Source organism: Narcine bancroftii, chromosome 8 (assembly GCF_036971445.1).
Source record: "Narcine bancroftii isolate sNarBan1 chromosome 8, sNarBan1.hap1, whole genome shotgun sequence".
In the NCBI taxonomy this organism is placed as follows: Eukaryota; Metazoa; Chordata; class Chondrichthyes; order Torpediniformes; family Narcinidae; genus Narcine; species Narcine bancroftii.
Genome location: NC_091476.1, coordinates 178287199 through 178308431, shown reverse-complemented (window position 1 = coordinate 178308431; position 21233 = coordinate 178287199). Strand labels below are relative to the sequence as shown.

Genomic DNA, 21233 nt, shown 5'->3' with positions numbered 1-21233 from the left:
AGTCTACAGTCATCCCTTTCATATTGTTCACCTTGAGACTCAGGTTAAAGACGTCTCAAAGAGGCAATGTCTCAAGAAAACAGCCTCAACCATCAAGAAGCCTATTACCATAGGAGGAGTCACGTGATGGAGTAGTGGCCGGACGGTGAACTCCAGCCCTCTCCAGAAAAGTCGGGAAAAACAAAGGAAAACACAAAGGCACAGAAATAAAAGTTACAGAAAAGTGAGTATAAAGGTGGAAAGAAGATGGCGACAAAAAAAGAAAAATCGAAAGCAACGGTAAGAAGAGAGGAAGAGAAGACAAAGGAGGAAAAAGGTGAAGGCCTTACCTGTCCGAAGAGGCCCGCTGCGGAGAGAGAAACCCGCTCCCTCAGGTCGGTAAATAATGGACTACAAAAATGGCTCGCAGAGCCGAGTAAAAGTGCGCAACCGCGCATGCGCGACTCCTCGTGCATGCGCGATGCGAATGAAAAAAAACACACCGACGGGAGGGGGGACCAGCTGGGGAGTCGATCTCCACAGCCGGCAACGACAGCTGCAGAACACCTGCAGCAAGAAGAGACCACAGAAGACAATAGAAACAAGAAAGAAGAGAAGGAAAGGGCACCAAAGAAACAACAGATGGTCAACCCAGAGGAAGAAGAAGAGGAAGAGGAAGAGTACAGTGAAATAGAAGAAGAAAAGAAAGGCAAGATAAAGGATATTCTTTCTCTTATTAAAGGATACATGGAGTCATTTAAAGAATGGCAAACACAGGAATTTAAGGATTTAAGAAAAAGAATAAACAACACAGAAGAGAAAATAAATAAAATAGAGATGACCTTAACAGAAATGGGAAAGAAAATGGACAAGATGGAAGAGCGGGCAGTAGCAGCAGAAATGGAGGTAGAAGACTTAAAAAAGAAATTGGAGAAATCTAATAAAAAAACTAAAGAGACACAAGAACTACTAGCTCAAAAAATAGATACAATGGAAAACCATAACAGAAGAAATAACATAAAGATAGTGGGCCTTAAGGAAGATGAAGAAGGCAAGAATATGAGGGAGTTTATAAAAGAGTGGATCCCTAAGACCCTAGGATGTCCAGAACTACAGCAAGAAATGGAAATAGAAAGGGCACATAGAGTATTGGCCTCTAAACCACAACCACAACAAAAACCAAGATCTATTGTAGTAAAATTCCTAAGATATACTACAAGAGAAAAGGTACTGGAGAAGACAATGGAAAAAGTAAGAGAGGGCAACAAACCACTGGAGTATAAAGGGCAAAAAATCTTCATTTATCCAGATATAAGTTTTGAACTCCTAAAGAAGAGAAAAGAGTTCAATACAGCAAAGGCGATTTTATGGAAGAAAGGGTATAAATTTATACTAAAGCATCCAGCGGTATTGAAAATATTTATTCCAGGACAACAGACTATTCTCGGATCCAGAAGAAGCACGAAAATTTGCAGAACAATTACAAAAATAGACTGAGGGATGAAGACGGGTAATGAGAGTAAAAATGATCACGATTGATATGTATGCGGGTAAAGAGGTATAAGAGTGAATAGAGACAATGAGCATACATGAATGTATCTGTACTTAGAGGAAAATATAGATAGTATAGACAAGAATTAATAAGGGAAGGTAATGGAATAGAGAGAATAAGGAGGGAATTAAGAGTGACCTTTGTGACATATGAAAAGTGAAATCTTTTCTGGGGGAGGCAGGGTGGGGGGAAATAGCGGTCACTGCAAAATCAGTTGACGCTTGTGAGTGGATTCGCAAATCCAAATGGAGAGGGGAGATGTTGTTGTCCGACAAGGGATAAAGGACAACTCAGGAGGTGAAGGGGAGATTGGGGATAAATAAGATAGAAATAGGAGAATAAGGAAAATGTTGGATGTTGTAGGAATGTTGTCTTATAAAGAGTTGAAAATAAGAAAACAGAAATGGAAAAGGAGGAAAGGTAATGATGGAAAAACGGAAAGAGAAGATAAACAAAATATAAAAGGGCTACGCTGAACTATATGTCTTTAAATATTAATGGAATACATAACCAAATTAAAAGGAAGAAACTACTAAATTTAAATGAATAAATGTATTCCATTAGAAAAAATAACATATAGGTTAAGAAATAATATTGAAATATTCGAACAAGTATAGGAGCCTTACATTAAATACAACAGCGAAAACCTACCGGGGACAAACATTACCTAAGTTGATGGAAGGAGAAGGAAAGAAAAGAATGGACTCAGTAGAATTTCTGGTGTAATTTTGTTGAATGACAACATTGTCTGACTGGCTTAATGCAACCTAGATTGTATACCTAAAATGGATGAGAGGGGGGGGTGGGGGGGTGGTTTGGGGGGAAAGGGGGGGGGGGGAGAAAAAGTCACTGTATATGTGTGAAAAAGAAATAGTGTATATCATGGCTAATGTGATTTATGGTGTGAAAAATAAAAAATTTATAAAAACAAAAAAAAAGAAGCCTATTACCATACTATGCCCTCTTCTCACTTCTACCATCAATATGGAGGAACAAGAGCCAGAGGAGAAACACCCAAAGTTACAAAAACAGCTGTGACCCATCCGCCGTCAAGTTTCTGAAGGGACATCAAACTAGACACTACTTCAGCTATGATTGTTACCATAGACATGGAATGCAGAGAGGCATTGAGAAAAGGTTTTAATCAGTGTGGTGGGTGTCTGGAATGCACAGCCAGCAATCGTGATGGAGGCAAGTACAATAAGATCTTTAAAGAGACTATTAGATAGGTACATTAAACTGAGAAAATTAGGTTATACAGTTGGGAAATTTTTAAGCAGTTCGAGAAGACAAGCTGCTGCCACCATCGGAATTCCCTTTTTAGATCCTAATATCAGACTCTGTAGTTTGTTGTCAGTAACTAGGGTAAACTTTCATCCTTACAGGTGTTGATGAAATCTCTACTTCAAATATGATGGCTAGTCCTTCTCTTTCTAATTGTCCATAATTAAGCTCACAGTAAGTGACTGGGAGGCATACGACACTGGTTGCTCTCCCTTTCCAATTTTCTGTGCAAGGACCTGCCTCAATCCCATTGGTGGCGCATCCACTGCCAGTATAGAGAGCAGAACAAAGCAATCGTCAAATGGACATCGGAAGCACCAGTAATAAATCAAGGTCAGTTGGATCAACTTCCCATTACTGCAAAATTGATGAGTAAGGAAATCCAAAAAGATGCAACACTGTCAAGCGTGTTCTACTTCCCAAACAATGGTTGGCCAGAAGCTCAGGAAATATCAGATGAAACCCTATTATGCCAGACGTGGGGAACTATCGATCGAAGGAGGATGAGGAACCAGGACTGTCATCCCCAAGAAGTCGCAGAAAGACTCTTGGCCAAACTTCACAATAACCACCCAGGGATAGTGCGAATGAAAGCGCTCGCCAGAATGTAGGGGTGGAGAATTGGATAAGCAAGTTTGCGGATGACACAAAGATTGGTGGTGTTGTGGACAGTGAGTGATTTAGGAAGGCTGGAGGTGTGGCCTGAGAAATGGCTGATGGAATTTAATACAGATAAATGTGAGGTGCTACATTTTGGAAAGGCAAATTTAAATAGGTCATATACATTGAATGGTAGACAATTGAGGAGTGCAGAGCAACAAAGGGATTTAGGAGTTATGGTAAATAGTACCCTCAAGGCTGATACTCAGGTAGATGGTGTGGTGAAGAAGGCATTTGGAATGTTGGCCTTCATAAATCGGAGTATTGAATTCAAGAGTAGGGAGGTTATGATGAAATTGTACAAGGCACTGGCAAGGCCAAATTTGGAGTACTGTGTACAGTTTTGGTCACCAAATTATAGGAAAGATATAAACAAAATAGAGAGAGTGCAGAGAAGGTTCACGAGAATGTTGACAGGATTTCAAGGTTTGAGTTACAGGGAAAGGTTGTGCAGACTAGGGCTTTTTTCTCTGGAGTGTAGAAGATTGAGAGGGGACTTGATAGAGGTGTTTAAGATTTTAAAAGGGACAGACAGAGTAAATGTGGATAGGCTTTTTCAATTAAGAAAGGGGGAGATTCAAACTAGAGGGCATGGTTTAAGATTGAAGGGGGAAAATTATAAGGGGAACATGAGGGGAAATTTCTTTACGCAGAGGGTGGTGGGGATGTGGAATGAGCTTCCGGCAGATGTGGTCGAGGCGGGATCACTGGTTACATTTAAGGAAAGACTGGATCGTTACATGGAGAGGAGAGACTGGAGGTGTATGGACCGGGTGCTGGTCAGTGAGACTAGGAGGGTGGGGATTTGCTACGGCATGGACTAGTAGGGCCGATCTGGCCTGTTCTGTGCTGTAAGTGGTTATAAGGTTATATGGTTATGGTTAATGCATGTCTGGTAGCCTTCCATAGGGGAAGGCATTAAGCACACGGTTAGGAGATCCAGCATGTGCCAGGAAGCACAACCCAAAGCACCTCAAGTAGAAGCAAACCCATGAAAATAACTGTCACATGATTGGCATCATGTCCACATAGACTTTGTAGGACCATTTATGGGAAAAATTTCCTGATAGTAGTCGACGCCCACGCCAAATGGCCAACTGTAATCCATGTGAAAAAAACGACTGCAGGTCATAACGTTAAAAAACTAACAGAAGTCTTCGCATTGCATGGATTACCCATAGAACTAGTTTCCGACAACTGCCCACAATTTGTATCAGCAGAATTTAAAGAGTTCAAGCTTAATAACAACAAACACTACATTCTATCTGCACCATATCAACCAAGCACAAACAAAGAAGCAGAACATTTCATGCAAACTCTCAAGAAAGCCATGAAGATGAAATGAAATGCAAACTTGTCATGGACCCATAGAATTGCCGATTTTTGGCTGGGATACCGAAATACACCACACTCAACCACCAAAAGGACACTGGCAGAACTGATATTCTGAGAAATTTGAGGAGATTATCAGCAATATGTCTAAACATCAGCATCAGATTGCAACCACAACTTCTGCTAACAAAGACCCTAGATCAGTAGAGGTGGGCGAACCAGTTTTATTAAGAGACTACCATTTCAACAGAGCCCCATGCGTACGGGGAGTGGTCCTGAAAAACCTCAGCCCATATCTGATATTCTAGTGGGAGATGATATGGAAAAGGCACAATGACCAGTTAAGAGCAGTGGAAAATGCTATGACACTGGAGGCTGAGGCAGTAGACATACACACAGAAAGGCCAACCCTGCAAAAGGATGCCTCCACCTCTGGCTGAACATTAGAGAGAGAGAGAGAGATGCATGGATCACCATCTGAAAATATACCTTCACGAGGGGCACACAAAATCAGAAAAGCAGTCCTCTGGACCACCACACTCTACCACTGGAAAGACTGGAAATACTCTAAAGATATCTTCACCACCGCCCAGCTATATCCTACCTGATGAACTGAAACAGCTCAAGCCAAGAACACCCTGAAAACAACAGGGAAGTCCAGCTGATGCCATCCCTATATATCGATCCTAAGGGGACAGACGCCCGCTAGAATTACTGAAAGACTATGTGCCATAACCAGTAGATTAAAAAAGAGTTTGGCAATGTTCAGCATGTTTTTTTTTCTTTCCAAGGGATACTCTATAACCCAAAATAACCAATAATTGGCATTTTTCCTTAACTTATTTTGGTGGGAGGTGGAAGAATGTTAGGTAGGATGCCATCACATGTATGTGATGACACTTTGATATATACATATGCTTGTTAGAACACCACGCTGATCTTTGTGTGTTTCTTCAGGTGGTTGTTTTTCCAGACTCTTTTGTGTAGTCTTCCAAAGGCGCTATTTGCCTTGGCGAGTCTGTTGTCTATCTCGTTGTCGATCCTTGAATCAGATGAAATGGTGCAGCCGAGGTAGGTAAACTGGTTGAGTGTTTTGAGTTCTGTGTGCCCGATGGAGATGTGGGGGGGCTGGTAGTCATGGTGGGGAGCTGGCTGATGGAGGACCTCAGTTTTCTTCAGGCTGACTTCCAGGCCAAACATTTGGAAAAAAACACACAAAGATCAGCGTGTACAGAGCCGTTGTCATACCCACGCTCCTGTTCGGCTCCGAATCATGGGTCCTCTACCGGCATCACCTACAGCTCCTAGAACCGTTCCATCAGCGCTGTCTCCGCTCCATCCTCAACATTCATTGGAGTAACTTCATCACCAACATCGAAGTACTCGAGCTGGCAGAGTCTGCAAGCATCGAATCCACGCTGCTGAAGACCCAACTGCGCTGGGTGGGTCACGTCTCAAGACTGGAGGACCATCGCCTTCCCAAGATCGTGTTATATGGCGAGCTCTCCACTGGCCACCGAGACAGAGATGCACCAAAGTAGAGATACAAGGACTGCTTAAAGAAATCTCTTGGTGCCTGCCACAGTGGGCTGATATCGCCTCCAACCGTGCATCTTGGTGCCTCACAGTTCGGCGGGCAGCAACCTCCTTTGAAGAAGACTGCAGAGCCCACCTCACTGACAAAAGACAAAGGAAGAAAAATCCAACACCCAACCCCAACCAACCAATTTTCCCCTGCAACCGTGCCTGCCTGTCCCGCATCAGACTTGTCAGTCACCAATGAACCTGCAGCAGACGTGGTTATACCCCTCCATAAATCTTTGTCTGCGAAGCCAAGCCAAAGAAGAAAGAAGAACATCAGCTTAGAATATAGTAAAGATCAATGAATCAACAGCCTGCCATGTCTTTTCCTATTAAGAAGCGTGCGACACACAACGTTGTCGATTTCTATGTTCAATAAATGAAAAATTGTCTCCAAACCACCTGATCCAAGTATTTCTAGCATTTAACTTTTTTTTTATTAAAAATAAAGCCATCCGTAGAATGAATGGAGCTCCGATCTGGTCACAAAACCTGATTTTCCTTAAGAAAGTATGCAGATGCACAAAATCCTGGAAGAACTCGGGTCCGGCAACATTTCAGGCCCTCACCCTTCTCTCTGATGCACCGTTATCAAAATACAACGCAGGTCAGGGGAATAAGCCTGTTGGTCAAGGACCCCCACCCCCCCACCGGAGCAGCGTTTCCACTGCGTTTCGGCCCCTCATACCAGCCCGGCCCCCAGCAGCTTCTCCCCCCCCATTCCAGCCCGCCCCCCAGGGCACTTTCCCTCCCCCCCATTCCAGCCCACCCCCCCTCATTCCAGCCCGGCCCCCAGCAGCTTCTCCCCCCACCATTCCAGCCCGCCCCCCAGGGCATTTTCCCTCCCTCCCATTCAAGCCCGCCCCCCCCTCATTCCAGCCTGGCCCCCAGCAGCTTCTCCCCCCCCCCATTCCAGCCCACCCCCCCCTCATTCCAGCCCGGCCCCCAGCAGCTTCTCCCCCCACCATTCCAGCCCGCCCCCCCAGGGCATTTTCCCTCCCTCCCATTCCAGCCCGCCCCCCTCTCATTCCAGCCTGGCCCCCAGCAGCTTCTACCCCCCCATTCCAGCCCACCCCCCCCTCATTCCAGCCCGGCCCCCAGCAGCTTCTCCCCCCACCATTCCAGCCCGCCCCCCAGGGCATTTTCCCTCCCTCCCATTCCAGCCCGCCTCCCCCCCTCATTCCAGCCCACCCCCCCCTCATTCCAGCCCGCCCCCCCCCTCATTCCAGCCCGCCCCCCCCCCCCCCTCATTCCAGCCCGGCCCCAGTAGCTTCTCCCCCCACCATTCCAGCCCGCCCCCCAGGGCACTTTCCCTCCCTCCCATTCCAGCCCCCCCCCCTCATTCCAGCCCGGCCCCAGCAGCTTCTCCCCCCCCATTCCAGCCCACCCCCCCCTCATTCCAGCCCGGCCCCAGCAGCTTCTCCCCCCCATTCCAGCCCACCCCCCCTCATTCCAGCCCGGCCCCAGCAGCTTCTCCCCCCCATTCCAGCCCGCCCCCCCCCTCATTCCAGCCCGGCCCCAGCAGCTTCTCCCCCCCATTCCAGCCCGCCCCCCCACTCATTCCAGCCCGGCCCCAGCAGCTTCTCCCCCCTCATTCCAGCCCGCCCCCCCCCTCATTCCAGCCCGGCCCCAGCAGCTTCTCCCCCCTCATTCCAGCCCGCCCCCCCCCTCATTCCAGCCCGGCCCCAGCAGCTTCTCCCCCCTCATTCCAGCCCGCCCCCCCCCTCATTCCAGCCCGGCCCCAGCAGCTTCTCCCCCCTCATTCCAGCCCGCCCCCCCCCTCATTCCAGCCCGGCCCCAGCAGCTTCTCCCCCCCATTCCAGCCCACCCCCCCTCATTCCAGCCCGGCCCCAGCAGCTTCTCCCCCCCCATTCCAGCCCGCCCCCCCCCTCATTCCAGCCCGGCCCCAGCAGCTTCTCCCCCCCATTCCAGCCCGCCCCCCCCCTCATTCCAGCCCGGCCCCAGCAGCTTCTCCCCCCTCATTCCAGCCCGCCCCCCCCCTCATTCCAGCCCGGCCCCAGCAGCTTCTCCCCCCTCATTCCAGCCCGCCCCCCCCCTCATTCCAGCCCGGCCCCAGCAGCTTCTCCCCCCCATTCCAGCCCACCCCCCCTCATTCCAGCCCGGCCCCAGCAGCTTCTCCCCCCCATTCCAGCCCACCCCCCCTCATTCCAGCCCGGCCCCAGCAGCTTCTCCCCCCCATTCCAGCCCGCCCCCCCCCCTCATTCCAGCCCGGCCCCAGCAGCTTCTCCCCCCTCATTCCAGCCCGCCCCCCCCCTCATTCCAGCCCGGCCCCAGCAGCTTCTCCCCCCTCATTCCAGCCCGGCCCCAGCAGCTTCTCCCCCCACTCCAGCCCGCCCCCCCCTCATTCCAGCCCGGCCCCAGCAGCTTCTCCCCCCACTCCAGCCCGCCCCCCCCCCCATTCCAGCCCGGCCCCAGCAGCTTCTCCCCCCTCATTCCAGCCCGCCCCCCCCCTCATTCCAGCCCGGCCCCAGCAGCTTCTCCCCCCTCATTCCAGCCCGCCCCCCCCCTCATTCCAGCCCGGCCCCAGCAGCTTCTCCCCCCCATTCCAGCCCACCCCCCCCTCATTCCAGCCCGGCCCCAGCAGCTTCTCCCCCCCATTCCAGCCCGCCCCCCCCCTCATTCCAGCCCGGCCCCAGCAGCTTCTCCCCCCCATTCCAGCCCGCCCCCCCCCTCATTCCAGCCCGGCCCCAGCAGCTTCTCCCCCCTCATTCCAGCCCGCCCCCCCCCTCATTCCAGCCCGGCCCCAGCAGCTTCTCCCCCCTCATTCCAGCCCGCCCCCCCCCTCATTCCAGCCCGGCCCCAGCAGCTTCTCCCCCCCATTCCAGCCCACCCCCCCTCATTCCAGCCCGGCCCCAGCAGCTTCTCCCCCCCATTCCAGCCCACCCCCCCTCATTCCAGCCCGGCCCCAGCAGCTTCTCCCCCCCATTCCAGCCCGCCCCCCCCCTCATTCCAGCCCGGCCCCAGCAGCTTCTCCCCCCTCATTCCAGCCCGCCCCCCCCCTCATTCCAGCCCGGCCCCAGCAGCTTCTCCCCCCTCATTCCAGCCCGGCCCCAGCAGCTTCTCCCCCCACTCCAGCCCGCCCCCCTCCCCCAACGGCGGCCGTTACCCCAAGGCCGCTCTCCAGGCTGGCCGAGCCTGGGCTCCCCACCCAGGAACGAGCTCGGCCCGGGTGGGCAACGGCCCAGCGCCCCCAACCCACCTGCACGTCCTCGTTCCGTAACTCGTCTATTAGAACGGCGATGGGGTAGAGGGAATCATCGCCATCGGCCACCTCTGCTGCCGCCATCTTGACCTGCTTCCTGTCGGTGCACGGGGTCCCCCGAATCCCTCCGCAGGAGCGGAAATGCTTCGAGAAATTCTCCAGCCGTCCTGGCGACGGGTCGTGCGCATGCGCCCGGAACGCCGTGACACCCTCCGTGGCGCCATCTTTCTTCCAGTCAGAGAGCGAGAGAACGGTAGCGGCCCTTCAGTCCTCGATCTTGGGCCAGCACCTCTATTCCTACCCCCCCAAAAATAAACCCTCCCGACCCCACCCTCCACGTGCCTGTCTCGGAGTCCCTTCAATGCCCGCACTGTTCCAGCCTCCACCACCCTCTCTGTGTAAATAAACCTTAGCCCTGAACTCCCTCCCCTGGTCTTTGCTGCTCTTCTCCAGTCAGGAGCATGAGAACTATTTGGGCACCGCGTCAGGATACGCCCTTCTCGCTCCTCCTGCGGTGCCCCACTGTGCAGCGGAGGGAGATGGAGGGGCAGTTTCCTGAGAGGGTGGAAGGCATCCGTAGGTCAAGTCTCGTCTGTAATTGGAATCTTGCATGTCGGACAAGTTATTTGAGAAGCCTCGCAAGTAACGCAGAAGCATTGTAGCTACTCCCGTCCTGGGAAACAGGTGCGGGTGGCTGGCCCACCCTGTCTCCACCACTCAGAATCTTGTAGACCTCCACCAAGTCTCCTCTCATCCTACGCTCCAAAGAGAAAAGTCTCAGCTCCGCAAACCTTGCCTCATAAGACTTAATTTCCAATCTAGGCAAAATCCTGGTCAATCTCCTCTACACCCTCTCCGTAGCTTCCACATCCTTCCTAGAACTGAACACAATCCCTGTGTGGTCTCAGGAGAGATTTCTAGGTGCCACATGATCTCTGGACTCTTCAACTCGATCCCCCATTAATCCCACAGGCCTTCTTAACTATCCCATCAACCTGTGCGATGATCTTGAGAGGAAGTATGAATTTGGATCCCAAGTTCCCTCTGTTCAAGACAAGTTTATTGTCATCTGATTGGACAAGTACCACCCAATGAAACTGAATTCTCGGGTCCTTGGTGCAAAACATGCAGACATACAACCAGACAAACAATACACACGTAGGACAAGTATTTCATCCGTACAAATAAATAAATATTGTTTTATACATAAGAGAGTCTCTGATGGTTAGTGTGAGCAGTTCCTTGGGTCATTCAGCATTCTCACTGCCCATTGGAAGAAGCCGTCTCTCAGCCTGGTGGTGCTGGCTCCGATCTCTTCCCCGACAGGAACAGCTGAAAGACGCTGTGTGCATGGTGGAAGGGGTCCTCAATTATTTTGTGCACCGTCTTCAGACAAAGATCCCCATAGATCACATCAATGGTGGAAAAAGAGGGAGGCTCCAATGATCCTCTCTGCCTCGCTTATGGTCTTAGGGATTGACCTCCCGTCCATTCCCCTGCAGCAACTATACCACACTGTGACGCAGCCAGCAAGAACACCTCGATAGAGCTCTTCTATCAGAATGCTATTCATTGACTTTAGTTCAGCATTCAATATTGTGATTCCTTCCAAAATGATCGCCAATCTTCACCAGCTTGGTATGAGCTTATCCATATAAACAGATAACCACCCTCTGGACTTTCTAAATAACAGACCCCAATCTCTTCTCTTCCATTCTCACATTCAACACCAGCGTGCCCCAGGGCTGTGTGCTGTATTCCCCTTTCACCTATGACTGCATTCCTGCATTTGGTTCTAATCCCATAATCCAGTTTGCAGATGACACCACGGTGGGTGGACTGATCAGAGGGGAGGATGAGGAAGCCTAGAGGGACGAGGTCCAGCACCTAGCCGGGTGGTGTCCCAACAACAACTTGGCGCTTAACACTCAGAAGATCAAGGAGATCATCAGGGGTCAGCACCAGAACAAATGTTAGAGGAGGGCATTAGCATGTTCGAGGGGACACAGTGTAACACTCATAAACACACTCAGCGGAGGGAGGGAGGGTAGTGACACTTGATGCACTGTAGTGATGCCAGATGGTCTGGGGGCAGGTCTGATGGTGAGTGATAGCCGCGACTATATCTCACTTCGGGGCAATGTCCATGGATGCCCCCCTTCGCACTGACCCTGGAGATTATTGTGGTCTTCAAGCATGCTGGAAGCTACACTCAGGCCCCTACTTACATCAATGGAGCTGTGGTGGACCTTCAAATTTCTGGTGTCCACATTTCCGATGATCTCACCTGGTCCATGAATTCCTCCATCCTGATCAAAAAGGTGAAAAATTGCCTTTATTTCCTGTGGCAATTTGTCCCAGGATATTGATGGATTTTTACTGCTGTGCCACTGAGAGCATACTGACCTACAGCATGTCAATGTGATACAGCAATTGTCCCGTATCGGACCATGAAGCACTTCAGTGGGTGGTGAAAACTTCCCAGCAGATTATCGGCATCCAATTACCCACCATTGAGAATATCTGTCTGGAATGTTAGCTGGGCTGGGCGAAGAGCATCATCAAGAAGGCAGTCACCCTAAATATGGACTTTTTGCTCTCCTCCCGTCCAGTAAGTGCCACAGGAGGGTTCACTCCTGAACCAGCAGGCTCAAAGAGCTTTTTTCCCTGAGCTGTGACCCTGCTGAACCTTAAATCCCAGCATTGAGTGGTCCTGCACTCACTTTTAGAATTGTTTCCTTGCTGAATGAGCTTGTTTTTATTCACACGTCATTATTTGTAGACAGCACTTCTGGTTCGATGCTAATTCTATTTCATTGGCTTTGTAACTGTACTTGGCTCAATGGCGTTAAAGTTGAATCTAATCTAATCCAATCTATAATGAAAGGTTGACATGATGGAGGCCAATAGCCTCGCCCACTTCAGTCTTCTCAGGAAATGCTGCCTTCCTGACAAGGGAGGAGATGTTAAGTGTCCATGATAGGTGACAAGTTAAGTAAACTCCAAGGAACTTGGTGCCCTCCACTCTTTCTCCTACAGACTTGTTGACATGTAGTAGAGTCCATAATCATCACCTTCACCTTGTCCATGTTGAGACTCATGTTGTAACTCCCACACCATTTCACGAGATTTTCCACCTATTCTCTGTAGTGCGACTCATCGTTGTTGCTGATGAGGCCGATGGCCGTCGTGTCATCTGCAAACTCGATGACTCTGTTGGAGCTGGATTTGGCAATGCAGCAATAGGTCAGTAGCATGAACAGGAGTGGGCTGAGCGCACAGCCCTGAGGTGCAACAGTGCTCAACGTGATGGTTCTTGACATTCTGCTACCAACCCAGAGAGACTTTGGTATTTCCGTTAGGAAGTCCAGGATCCAGGTACAGAGAGGGGCGTTGAGTCCCAGTGAGGTCAGCTTCCCCACAAGCCTCTAGGGAATTACTGTATTATATGCCGAGCTGAAGTTTGGCATATGAGGCGTCATTCTCCAGGTGGGCCAAGATGGAGAGAAGCGACAAGGCTGTTCCTCCACACTGTTAAGTATCTGACCATTAACCCTGTACTCAGCCTTCTGGTTAGACCTTCCAAAATACATCACGTCACACTTATCCGGATTAAACTCGTCTGCTTCTTTTCCACCCAACTCTCCTTTTGTAGCCAATAATATCCTTCAGTTCCAACCATAACTCCTCCAACCTTCGTGTCATCTGCAAGCTGACTGACCCATCCTTCCGTCTCTTCACCCAGGTCATTTCTCAAAATCACAAAGAGCAGGGGTCCCAGAACAGATCCCTGCGGCCCCTCCACTAGTCACCGACCTCCAGGCAGAATACAGTCCTTCCACTGCTTTCTAACGGCAAGCCAATTTTTAAGCTACACAGCCAGGATTCCATGGATCAGATGGCTCATGACTTTCTGAATGAGTGTCTTGGGGGGACCTTGTCTAATGCCTTACTAAAATCAGCCTCAACGTCGTAGTTCCACATACTGATTCATGCTCTGTTCATCCCCTTTATTCCTAATGCTCCTTTCATTGAAATAGACACATTTCAAACCCTCTAACTGACTAGATTTGTTTCCTTCCCTACCCTGTCCTTCCTCACAAACTCACTGACGCACCATAATTTACTCTAAAGACTGTTGAGAAACCAATAGCTTTTATTCACTTAAGAACCATGGCACATCCCTACTGTTTGACTGTCCTGCACTGATGAGGGGCTGTGGGACAGTCACCTTTATACAGGAGCCTGAGGGAAGGGCCGCAGGTACAATCAGCCAATGGGCTCTCTATCTCTGTCTCTGTTGCATAAGGGACACTGTTTGACCTGCCTTTTGTGTTTTTACATTGGCCAGTAGGTGTGCCTGGCCAGACAATTACACATAACAGTGGTTTACCACATTCACATCATGCTTTTCATCTTCTGCCCCATTCTCTGCACTCTCATTCTCCTTTCCCACCCCCCCACCCCTGCTGCCAGACTAGTTTAAACGCTCCCCAACAGCTCTAGCAAACCTGCCCGCCAGGATATTGGTCCCCCCTCCAGTTCAGGTGTAGCCTGACTTTTTGTTCAGGTCAGACCTTCCCCAGAAGAGATCCCAATGATCCTCAAATCTGAACTCTTCAGCCACACAGTCATCTGTCACAACTTCTTATTCCTCCCTCCCTGGCACATGCCACAGGCAACAATCCCAAGATTACCATCCTTGAGGTCCTACTTTTTATTTTCCTTCCCTATATTCCTTCTTCAGGACCTCATCCCTACTCCTCTCCGTGCCATGGGTACCAATGTAGACCACAACATTTGGCTGCTGCCCCTCCAGAATGCAATGAACTTGATTGGAGATGTTCCTGACCTTGGGAGGCACCTGGGAGACAACAAACCATTTGGGAGCCTCGATCTCATCCAGCAAACCTCCTATCTGTTCACCTAACCAGCGAATCCCCAGTCACTATTGCTCTCCTCTTCTTCCCCCTTTCTTCTGAGCCAATGGACCAGATTGTGCCTGAGACATGACTACCTCGACTTGTCCCTGGTCGATTGTCCTGCACAATGGTATCCAAAGCGGTATCTTTATTGTTGAGAGGAATGGCCGTAGGGGTGCTTTGTACTGACTGCCAAGACCCCTTCCATCCCCTAAAGCTGCTGTCTATCTGTAATACCACTTTTGTGGAATTATGTACCTGTCCCCTTAGGTCTCCCTGTTCTAGAACACCCTTCAGATTTCCACTATTCAGAGCACAAGTCCTGCTTTGGCTTAACCTACCTAATATCAATTAGAACAGAGCAAAAGCAATATCAATCAGAAGAAGCAGAAGACGCTGGATAAAGTCATTAAATTGTGACTCATTGAGTACCTGTATCACTCCAACCTTGATAAATAGATCTTGAAGATCAATCCAATGACTACGCATCATTGGTCTCCTTCCATTGCTAGAATTAGCATCGGAACCCACGAAAATTAAATCATGATTCCAATGAGATGAAAAATAGAAATGAATTTACCTTTTCCGAACAAGTATTTGATCCAAGAAGTTGAGCTGCTTTCTATTTAGAATTTGTTGAATGAGGTTCCCAATATTTTAAGCTTTTTGACTTTTGACTAACAATCCTGGATTCCAAGTTTCTGGATACAACAAGGCTTCAGTGTAACTGGTGTCACTGTTCATAAATGCCAAGAGAATATTGTGGCGTTCCTTTGGAAAGGATCAGTCTGGGAATCTGAGTTCTTCTTCTCATACCTCCCTGTGATTCGTTTCAGTTAAATAGGGCACACCCACAAAGGGTTAAAGTTACTTCGCAGTGAGACCTGCTGAATTTCCTCCAGCATTTTTGAGTTTTGCTCCAATCGCAGCTTCTGCAGACCTTCATGTTTCACTCTTTTGATGCAAGGAAACAATTAGCACTGTGTCTTGCAACATATGTCTGGTGTAGATGAATTCAGGTTATTTTTAATGAGAAAAATAGTGTCTGATCTTATTCGTTCATTTCATAACACCATGAAAATGCATATTAATATTTTCTCACCATGGGATCAGGGATTATATATTCATTACATGAAAGACTCCATGCTGAGATGGTCTTATCTCCAAGGTGCCATGATGTGCGTCACTCTGGCTCTATTAAACACTGAGACCAGGCCATGAATTATTCAAGTTAATTAAAGAGCTAACACATATAATCCCTCAGACAGATGGGCAGCAGCCAGAGTTTATTGTTAACCATGGATGGTCCTGATTGCTGTGTTAGTTTCTGGCAGGTGTCTGCTTGGTGCTGTGGAAGAGTGTGAGCAGATCTGCCAAGGCAGAACTTTCCTTTGAGCAACCGAGACACTTCGTGAGGGAAAAAATTGGATGTCAGTTTCTTTTTGAGTGAAACTCATAATGACATCCAACAGTTGACGTCTATATGAAATTGAAAGTACGCCTAAAGAAAATCTCAAATTGCAGTAGTTCTGAAGTCCTTTGGGGGTTTACCTGGAATAATTTTGTCATAGAATCTTTCATTTAATAGAGAAAAAAGACTTCCTTAAGATTTTCTTCCTAACTAATGACTGATGTTCAAATAATGTGGACTATGAGTTCTGATTTCTCTCCCTCCCCTTTCAGAATGTCCTCACTCTGAGACATCCTTGACCCTGGAACCTGAGAACCACTACACCAGGGGCTTTCAAATTGCCCCCTCAACTCACATTCCACTTGAAGTAATCCCTGTGCCATCGGGGCTCTGTGATTAGTAAAGGATTACTTCAGTTGGAGTGTGGGTGGGAAGGGAAGGTTGAGAATCACTGATCTTTTTTTTACATTTTTTATTTTTCACACCATAAACCACATTGACCAAGATACATACATTTTCCTTTTCAAATATATAGTGTCATTTTCTCCCCCCCTCCCTCCTCCCATCCCACCCTCCCTACCTCCCCCCCCCCCATTCATTTAAAGTACAAAATCTAAGATACATTTGTAGAGCTCGTCGAAAGAACCAAAGACTTGTTGATCCAAACCAAGGCTTTTATTAGCAAAAGACCGGAGCTCTTCACAGGTGGCCGACCAGTCCGGAATGATCCGACCTGGCTAGGGACACACCCCTTTAAGGCCCAAACAATAGGTGTGGCTTAGCTCTCAGCCAATCGCTGTAAGCACAGTCTAGATACAGTAACTATATACACTATGTACATTGGTGATAGATCTGTACTATCACAACATTAAACCAGTCAAACAATGTTGTCATTCAATAAAAATAAACAAGAAATTCCACTGAGTCAATTCTTTTCATTTCCTTCTCCTTTCGTTATTTTAGGTGGTAGATGTCCCCGGTAGGTTTTCTCTATTGTGTTTCATGTATGGCTCCCATATTTGTTCAAATATTTCAATATTATTTCTTAAATTATATGTTATTTTTTTCTAATGGAATACATTTATTCATTTCTATATACCATTGTTGTATTCTCAAATTATCTTCTAATTTCCAGGATGACATAATACATTTTTTTGCTACGGCTAGAGCTATCTTAACAAATCTTTTTTGTGCACCATCCAAATCAAGTCCAAATTCTTTGTTTTTTATGTTACTTAGGAGGAAGATCTCTGGGTTTTTAGGTATATTGTTTTCTGTAATTTTATTTAATATCTGGTTTAGATCTTCCCAAAATTTTTCTACTTTCTCACATGTCCAGATTGCATGAATTGTTGTTCCCATTTCTTTTTTACAATGAAAACATCTGTCAGATACTGTTGGGTCCCATTTATTTAACTTTTGAGGTATAATGTATAGCCTGTGTATCCAGTTATATTGTATCATACGTAACCTCGTGTTTATTGTATTTCTCATAGTTCCAGAGAATAACTTCTCCCATGTTTCCTTCTTTATCTTTATATTTAAATCTTGTTCCCATTTTTGTTTAGTTTTACCATTTGTTTCCTCATTCTCCTTTTCTTGCAGTTTAATATACATATTTGTTGTAAATTTTTTGATTATCATTGTATCGGTAATCACATATTCAAAGTTACTTCCCTCTCGTAATCTCAGACTGCTTCCTAATTTGTCCTTCAAGTAGGATCTCAATTGGTAATATGCCAGCACTGTATCTTGAGTTATATTGTATTTATCTTTCATTTGTTCAAAGGATAATAATATATTTCCTGAAAAACTATTTTCTATTCTTTTGATCCCTTTTTTCTCCCATTCTCTAAAGGAAAGGTTATCTATTGTAAAAGGGATTAACTGATTTTGCGTCAGTATTAGTTTTGGTAATTGGTAATTTGTTTTATTCCTTTCTACATGAATCTTCTTCCAAATATTGAGCAGATGATGTAATACTGGAGAACTCCTACGTTGTACCAATTTTTCATCCCATTTATATATGTTCAGGTATCTTCTCCCCTAGTTCTAATCTAGTCCAATCTGACTTTTTCCTTGTTTGATAAAAATCTGATAGGTATCTTAATTGTGCAGCTCTATAATAATTTTTAAAGTTTGGCAGTTGTAAGCCTCCTTGTTTATACCATTCTGTTAATTTATCTAGTGCTATCCTCAGATTCCCCCTTTCCATAAATATTTCCTTATTATTTTCTATAACTCCTTGAAGAATTTCTCTGTCAAGTGTATTGGCAATGCCTGAAATAAGTGTTGTATCCTTGGGAAAATGTTCATTTTAATACAGTTTATCCTTCCTATTAGTGTTAGTGGTAAATCTTTCCAATGCTCTAAATTGTCCTGTAATTTTTTCATTAGTGGATAATAATTGAGTTTATATAGATGGCCGAGGTTTTTATTTATTTGTATACCTAGGTATCTTATTGCTTGCATTTGCCATCTGAATGGTGATTCCTTCTTAAATTTTGAGAAATCCGCATTATTCATTGGCACTGCTTCACTTTTATTTGCGTTAATCTTGTAACCCGACACTTCTCCATATTCCTTCAATTTCTTATATAATTCTTTTATTGATAATTCTGGTTCTGTTAAGTATACTATAACATCATCTGCAAATAAACTGATTTTATATTCCTTGTCTTTTATTTTTATCCCTTTTATTTTATTTTCTGTTCTTATCAATTCTGCTAGTGGTTCTATAGCTAACGCGAACAATAAGGGTGATAGTGGGCATCCCTGCCTTGTTGATCTGCTTCAATTAAATTGCTTTGATATATATCCATTTACTGTCACTTTCGCCAATGGCCCCTTATATAATGCTTTAATCCAATTAATATATTTCTCTGGTAAACTGAATTTTTGTAGTACTTTGAATAAATAATTCCATTCTACTCTGTCAAAGGCCTTCTCTGCATCTAAAGCTACCGTTACTGTTGGAGCTTTATTTCCTTCTACTGCATGAATTAAGTTAATAAATTTACAAATACTGTCTGTTCGTCTTTTTTTAATAAATCCAGTTTGGTCTAGATTTACTATTTTTGGTACATAGTCGGCTAATCTGTTTGCTAATAGTTTAGCTATTATCTTATAATCTGTGTTAATTAAAGATATTGGTCTATATGACGCTGGTGCGAGTAAATCTTTCCCTGTCTTTGGTATTACTGTAATTATTGCTGTTTTGCATGAATATGGTAAGCTTTGTGTTTTATCAATCTGGTTGATTACTTCCAGGAGAGGAGGAATTAATAAATCTTTCAATGTTTTATAGAATTCTATTGGGAATCGATCGTCACCTGGTTTTTTATTATTCGGAAGTATTTTTATTATCTCTTGTATTTCTACTATTTCAAATGGTTCTGTTAATTTATTTTGTTCCTCTATTTGTAATTTCGGTAGTTCAATTTTAGTTAAAAATTCATCTATTTTGTCTTCTTTCCCTTCGTTTTCAGTTTGGTATAATTGTTCGTAGAATTCTCTGAAGTTTTCATTCATCTCCGTTGGATTATATGTGATTTGTTTGTCTTTTTCCCTTGATGCCAATACCATTTTCTTAGCTTGTTCTGTCTTAAGCTGCCATGCTAGAATTTTGTGCGTTTTTTCTCCTAGTTCATAATATTTCTGTTTTGTCTTCATTATGTTCTTCTCCACCTTATATGTTTGTAGTGTTTCATATTTTATTTTTTTATCTGCCAATTCTCTTCTTTTAGTTGTGTCTTCCTTCATTGCTAATTCTTTTTCTATATTTGCTATTTCCCTTTCCAACTGCTCTGTTTCCTGATTATAGTCCTTCTTCATCTCGGTTACATAACTTATTATTTGCCCTCTGATGAACGCTTTCATTGCGTCCCATAGTATAAACTTATCTTTCACTGATTCCGTATTTATTTCAAAGTACATTTTAATTTGTCTTTCAATGAATTCTCTAAAATCCTGCCTTTTAAGTAGCATGGAGTTTAATCTTCATCTATACATTCTTGGAGGGATGTCCTCTAACTCTATTGTCAATATCAGGGGTGAGTGGTCCGATAATATTCTAGCTTTTTATTCTGTTTTCCTAACTCTGTCTTGCATGCGAGCTGATTACAGGAATAGATCTATTCTTGAGTATGTTTTATGTCTACCCAAATAATATGAATATTCCTTTTCCTTTGGGTGTTGTTTCCTCCATATATCCAAAAGTTGCATTTCTTCCATCGATTTAATTATAAATTTGGTTACTTTGTTCTTTCTGTTATTTTTTTTCCCAGTTTTATCCATGTTTGAATCCAAATTAAGGTTGAAATCCCCTCCTATTAGTATGTTCCCTTGCGTGTCTGCTATCTTCAGAAAAATATCTTGCATAAATTTTTGATCATCTTCGTTAGGTGAATATACATTGAGTAAATTCCAAAACTCCGAATATATCTGACATTTTATCATTACATATCTCCCTGCTGGATCTATTATTTCCTCTTCTATTTTAATTGGTACATTTTTACTGATTAATATAGCTACTCCTCTAGCTTTTGAATTATATGATGCTGCTGTTACATGTCCTACCCAATCTCTCTTTAATTTCTGATGTTCCATTTCAGTTAAATGTGTTTCTTGCACGAATGCTATATCAATTTTTTATTTTTTCAGTAAATTTAGCAGTTTCTTCCTTTTGATTTGGTTATGTATTCCGTTAATATTTAAAGTCATATAGTTCAACATAGCCATTTCATACTTTGTTTATCTTTCCTTTCCGTTTCCTCATCATCACCTTTCCTTCTTATCTATTTCTGCTTTCTTTTTTTGAACACTTTATAAGACAATATTTCTAAAACATCAAATATTTCCCTTATTCTCCTATCTAAAATTTCTTTAACCCCACTATCCCCTCCCCTTCCTGAGTTGCCCTTTATCCCTTGTCGGGCAACCACATCTCCCCTCTTCCTTTGGATTTGCGAATTCACTCGCAAGCGTCAACTGATTTCGCAGTGACCGCAACTCCTCCCCACCCAGTCCCCCCCAGAAAAGATTTTAATTTTCATATACAACAAAGGTCACTCTCTTAATTCCCTCTTACTTCCTCTCTTCCCTTTCTTTCCCTTATTAATTCTTATCTATATTCTATATATTTTCTTTTAAATACACATACACTCATGTCTTCTTCTTTGGCTTGGCTTCGCGGACGAAGATTTATGGAGGGGGTAAAAAGTCCACGTCAGCTGCAGGCTCGTTTGTGGCTGACAAGTCCGATGCGGGACAGGCAGACACGATTGCAGC

The 21233-nt window shown here is 45.5% G+C and overlaps 1 protein-coding gene across 1 annotated transcript in view; it reads right to left on the bottom strand.

The window, feature by feature from the left end:
• The window catches only part of LOC138741622 (serine/threonine-protein phosphatase 2A 65 kDa regulatory subunit A alpha isoform), a 104533-nt gene extending 94797 nt beyond the window's left edge, over positions 1-9736 (bottom strand). The window contains exon 1 of the mRNA XM_069895974.1: positions 9609-9736. Coding sequence (XP_069752075.1) covers positions 9609-9695 — 87 coding nt within the window. The 5' untranslated portion in view covers positions 9696-9736. The remainder of the gene's footprint in view (positions 1-9608) is intronic.
• Between the last annotated feature and the right edge of the window lie 11497 nt (positions 9737-21233).